Genomic DNA, 5,885 nt, shown 5'->3' with positions numbered 1-5,885 from the left:
TATGCTGATCATTTACTGAAATAAAGGACCTACAAAAAGATTATATTACCTCCAAATTATTTAAACCTCGCGGCTTCCAGAATGGATAAGGCCGTACACCTTTGGAATTAAGTTCATGGGAAAAACTTTTAATATCTGCAGGAAACCTTTTCCTAGGTGCACTGGTTACCCGCATTATAGCTTGAAAGCGAGGTGATTCAGACTCCTTTGGGTTTTCACATTCATAAGATGTCTGGAAAGCACATTTTCATTAGACTAAGGATAACGCTACAGCAAGAAAAGAATCAACTAATGCAACAGGTACTCATTAAACCTTTTTACCTTCAATTCTGGAGTATATGCATCCATGCCCCCGAGACCTCCAGAATGGCTCCAAGATGAATTGAATTGCCCTATCACAACAATGCAATGACAAAAGAAAATACTTACTCGTCATGAACCACGCAAGCTCCATAGTAAATGTTATGCATGTATTACTTAATGGGAATAAAGTATATGAAATTTTGGATCATGTAAAAGTTTCTGAACTCGCATATGATGTTCACCATTATCAGAGAAGTCTATTAACAAATTAGAATCTTTGTCTCAGCTTATTAGGTGGGTTTTACAGCAAATGAATTAAGCCAGGGAATTCAGCAAGAAACAACACAAACTCCATAGTTGATGTATTACTTAATGGGAATAAAGAAAATGAATTTTGGATCATGTAAAAGTTTCTGAACTCTCAGATGACGTTCCCCATTATCCAGAGAAGTCTAATAACAAACTAGAATCTTTGTCTAAGCTTATTAGGTGCGTTTTACAACAAATTAATTACGCCAGGGAATTTTCAGCAAGAAACGATGCCTTCGATATATATTTTTCTTTTCAAGTGAACTTTGGAGTTACTTTCTTAATTGTAGTTTATTAATTTTAAAGAGTTACTTTCTTTATTATAAATCATTAATTTTAACGGGTTTCATATCGAAATGAATAATTTTGAAATATAGTTATACAATATGTTATATCTATTTTCTTATTCTTGAGAACACTACTTATATACATTTAATGTATGAGGTAGGTTATTAATTAAGTAGTTAGAGGGGTCAAATGCATAGTTTACACTTTAATTGGCTTTTAAAGGGCTTTGATAAGTATACAAGGGGTGAAAAGTGGGCCAAGCCCACCAACTTCTTGCTGGCACGTGAAATGACATAGGGTTAAAATGTGCTAATTGATCTTTTTGGTCTTTGAAGAAAACAATGCACTCATAGGGATTTTTGGAATTTATGGCGGCAGCAACAAAGAGGGCAACATGATTGCTACTGGGATCTGGATTTGAACTCCATGGAAATCATTAAATCTTGGAGAAAGGTAATATGTTGGTTGGCTAGCATATTAATGACAAGAATTAAGAGGAAGCTTAGCTTCAGCAGTTCCACAATAACATATCGGAAAGATTGAGTAGCTTTGGAGGCCTGAGGGCGCGGTTTTGAATAGTGCAAGCTTAATTGTGCCGCGAATTCAGGAAGGAAAGATCTTAACTTCTGAGTGTCGCGAATTCAGGTAAGGAAAGATCTTAACTTCTGAGTGCCGCTCTTCTAAGCTTGGCCTTTGTTTGCATACATGTTACATCTGTCAGGCTCATATGCAAAGCAAGCGTGTGCTCGACAGACTCGCGAGTCTAGGACTATTGAAGCTTTGACTTCTGACGCGATATCTTCAGAATTGTTGTGATTGCTTAGGATATATACCTTGTGATTGATTTTGACCTTGTTGGTCCCTGTGATTATGATATTGTTATGATTCATACATGTTGTTTTCGGGTTGAGTGCGCCAGTGTCACCCTTCGCATCCCGATTAGACTCCTCGTAAGACGTCAGGCCAGAGCCACCCTTTGCAACCGGAATGGTAAGACGACGGGGCTAGAGTTACCCTCCACAGCTCTGAGGTGGTGCTGTTGTGTATTATGGTAAGACAGTTGGGCCAGAGTTACCATCCGCAGTTCCGAGATTTTGTTGTTATGTATTATAGTACTATGTTAGCTTGCATATTATCATCCCATCATTCTTGACATGACTTGTATCTATCTTCTACACTTTTGTATACTATTTCTCTTTGGCATGTTGTATATTCATTTCGCAATATATATATATATATATATATATATATATATATATATGTGTATATATGTATATATATATACACATATATATATATATGTATATATATGTATGTATGTATGTATACACACGCTGCTTTTCACTTGCTCCAGATAGAAGATGGAGAGAAGATCTAGGCCTTACAGTCTTTTGTGACTAACCCAATTCGCTACACGTGTAGGTGCTTTAGCTGGCGCTCTGATTGACGACTCAGTCGCTTGACGCCGAGTCTTTTCCAGCCATCCACTAGATCCACGAAGGCCACACATTTATCTATCTTTTCATTTCCTTAGGTTTAGTGGGGTTTTGCTTACCCAACAGCAGGTACTTGTACTGATTTTATAGATGCTCCAGACTTAGTTTATTTTGGTTGTAGTTGGGTTTGTTGAGATATTTCCTCTTTCACTATTTCCATTGACTTTGTTGTCTATGATATGGATATTTTGACACTTCCGTCATATTTTTGGGGGATGTTTGTATTCTTTCCTGTTGATTGGTTCTCCTGATGGGTAATGGGATTGTTGGGTGCTAGGGGGTTTGGGTCGAGACACTAAGAACATGCTAACAATTTCTATCATCCAAATGAATTACCGCTAATTACATCTTTTTTCAATGTTAATTTGTGGCAGGATAAAGGGACACCACAACTAAAGCATCCAAAATGGGAGCAGGGTGGCATAAGGTTAAATTACAGAATGTAGTGAAATAGAAGTAGTTGGAAATTTTTTTTTTTTTTTTTTTTTTTTTTGAGAAACTGATACTGTAGTAGTTGCAAAATATTTAATGGACTTAGAAACTTGGAGAACCAGCTGCATTTCTTTGTCACACTAATAATGCTTGTTCCTTTCCTCAAGGTTTCTCTCCACTAATACATAATATCTTTAGTAATCCACATGACTTGAACAGTTTATTGTTGAAGCTTGATAAGCATAGGGTTGGCAAGCCGGCTAATTTCATGTCCATGAACATTTATTTAGTCCGAGCCCTAGGAAAGGAGTTGTCTTTGGTGGACATCGCTTTACCTCCCAAAGTGAAACTTCCCGGTGCGACGATGGAATTATCGGTTCCCAAAGCGGGTACATACTTCTAACTTTTAGCAATGTGGTTGGCCAAGAAATATAATGATTCTCACATGGCTCAGTTTTGTAATGTCAGTCACTATATTAACCTAAATCTGTGGATGATTCCATCGTTCAGCTAAGGGGCGTCTCTCTTAGTTTTTGCCACATAATTTAATTTAATTGGAATGACAGATGTCACACAAAACAAATATTATACATGATTTTTGCATTCGATACGTGGAAGCCATATTTATACTGCTCGTCGAAGATCATAACAACAAATAAAAAAAGACTCTAACCTGCTCCAGAAGATGATTCACCACTGTGAAACCTTGATGGACCAGGTATAAGCGGACTTCGTTCCTTCAATGTACCATCTGAATTACTCACATTATCTATCCGGCCCGACTTCTTCTCATCCTTCTTCTTTCCCCAACCAGAACTCAACGGCTTATCACCACCCGTTTTCGACAAATTACTAACACCCAAAGCATTCCCTTTATCTCTACTCCCATACCCGAAAAAACTCTCTTGTGGCAACGGCCCTGATCGTGTCTTAATTTTATTCAAACCCAACGACGACGCCATTATCGGTGACAACGGAAAAGAAGTAGCCCCAGTAGTCCCAGTAGCCCCACCTTCTTTACTATCCGTTACACCTTTCTTCAACTTAGCCGTTTCTTTAACTTCCCCTGTACTGAATTTTTCTAGATTATTCTTACTCGGAGTAGAAGAACTCGTACTTTCTTTACCTTTACCATCTTTTTTCTTGTCTCTAAAGCTAGTAAAACTAGACAATGGAGTGGGTGTGCTTGGAGAGTTGTCCTTAGAAGTAGACTTACCTTTTTTCTTATTATCGGATCGGATTGGTGAATTGGAACCACTGGATCTTGGACTATTTGGGCTAGAGGAATCCGATTTCTTGGACGAAAAAAATCGACCTTTGAACACCATCTTAGTATTATTTTTTTTTCAAATTCTATGATGGCTAGGGTTTATTGTAGCACTAAAAATTTTCTTGTTTTAGTATGTTGTTGAAGTTAGAAATTACAGCCCCAGCAAAGAAAAGATGCATGGGGCTGTGGTTTTTTGGACTAAAGCATGAATGGAGATAATTTAACTGAAAGAGACTGAACAATTTTTGCAGAGTTATTGGTGTCTTGTTTCTGTAACTCGTTGAGAAATTGAGTGGAATTTTAGGGGAGTGGATTTGATGGATATAAGAAGTGGGGTTGAAAACACGCTTATGACAAGTTGGGAAAAGTCTCTTTTCTGAATTTGTGTTTTTTTTATTTGGAGTTTTCTTTCTAACACACGCACCCTTAAATAGAAAGATTTGAAGAAAATAATTGATGTATTTTTTTACTTATGTGGATAGGGTTGTCAAATGGTTTAGATACGGAGAAGGTTGTTTATTTATTAGGATCATGATGATACTATTTTTATTTTAATATGCTGATTGATCTCTTTCTTAATTAATAGAGCAGCCATTTAAATCGTAGCTTTTTATATGGCTTAATGCATAATTGACATCTCCAACTTGTGTAGACAAATTCCTTTTATGCATTTTGATTTTACGAGAAACTTTTTTATATATCAAATGTTGGTTTAGATATACTTTTAGAGCCTGTTTGGATGGGCTTAAAAATAAGAAAAAAAAATAAGTTGGGTAGGCTAACTTATTTTTTTTGTCTTATTTTTATTTTAGAACATAATTTGCTTTAGATAAGCTAAGTCAATCGAGCCAAATTATTTTTTTGCTTATTTTTGAACAATATAAGGCAAAACACTCAAAAAAGCTAAAAGCGACATAAGCAACTTATAAGCTAATTAGTTTTTTTTTTGAGTTTTTATTTTAGCCATTTTGTGCTTAAAATAAGCCTCAAAAAAATAATTCGTCTGTTTAGCTTAACTTATTTAAAGCAACTTCTTTATGTCTAAAAAAATAAGTGCTTTGACATATATATACACTAAAAACGATAGCTTTAAACTAAAAACAAAACTTTATATTTTTTAAATTATATTTTTTTTTAAATATATTTTTAAAATTATTTTTATTTTTTAAAAAATCATTTTTTTAAAAATATTTTTTTAAAACATTTTTTTTAATTTTTTTTTTTTAAAATTTTTTTTTTTGCTCAAAAACTTATGTAAACTGAAATGTGAGATTTAAAAACTGTTCAAAAGTTTTAATTGTGGAAATTTAGTGTATTTCTAAACGGTATGAAAAATGTATGAAATATGTATATCTCGTTCAGGATAAAATTCGCTCAAAATTGTGTGTATGAAAACAATATGAAATTTGTATCTTGCTTTCTTAAAATTTCGCTCACATTTCCGTGTATAAAGTTCATGTTATGTAAAATTAATACAACTACAATAACATTGTATACAACTTTGATACAATATTCAAGACTTAAAATAATCGCTCAAATTTTTGTGTATTTTGAGCTTAAAAGTTCGCTCAAATTTTTGATTGCGATACTTGATTAAACATTACGCTCAAAATTTTATGCATGAGAATAGTATGAAATGTGTATATCTCCCTCAAGCATTTTTTGTATATAAAATATTAGGTTTCGGAAAATTCATAAAAATAATTGTAACAATTTTCATACAATATTCCTGCTAAAGCTTAACTTATATGAAAATTATATTAAAAAATTTACACATACATATTTTA

At 34.1% G+C, this 5,885-nt stretch overlaps 1 protein-coding gene across 1 annotated transcript; it reads right to left on the bottom strand.

Moving 5' to 3' along the window:
* Window positions 1-35: 35 nt before the first annotated feature.
* LOC132055229 (probable serine/threonine protein kinase IREH1) lies at window positions 36-4,441 on the bottom strand. Its single transcript, XM_059446935.1, has 3 exons — window positions 3,502-4,441; window positions 322-392; window positions 36-232 (listed from the first exon to the last, which is right to left on the bottom strand). Exons 1-3 carry the CDS (start codon window positions 4,154-4,156, stop codon window positions 41-43), a joined length of 918 nt encoding a protein of 305 aa, XP_059302918.1. The 5' UTR covers window positions 4,157-4,441; the 3' UTR covers window positions 36-40.
* Between the last annotated feature and the right edge of the window lie 1,444 nt (window positions 4,442-5,885).

The sequence above is a fragment of the Lycium ferocissimum genome, chromosome 5 (assembly GCF_029784015.1).
Source record: "Lycium ferocissimum isolate CSIRO_LF1 chromosome 5, AGI_CSIRO_Lferr_CH_V1, whole genome shotgun sequence".
NCBI lineage: Eukaryota > Viridiplantae > Streptophyta > Magnoliopsida > Solanales > Solanaceae > Lycium > Lycium ferocissimum.
This window is presented reverse-complemented; position numbering and strand designations above follow the sequence as displayed.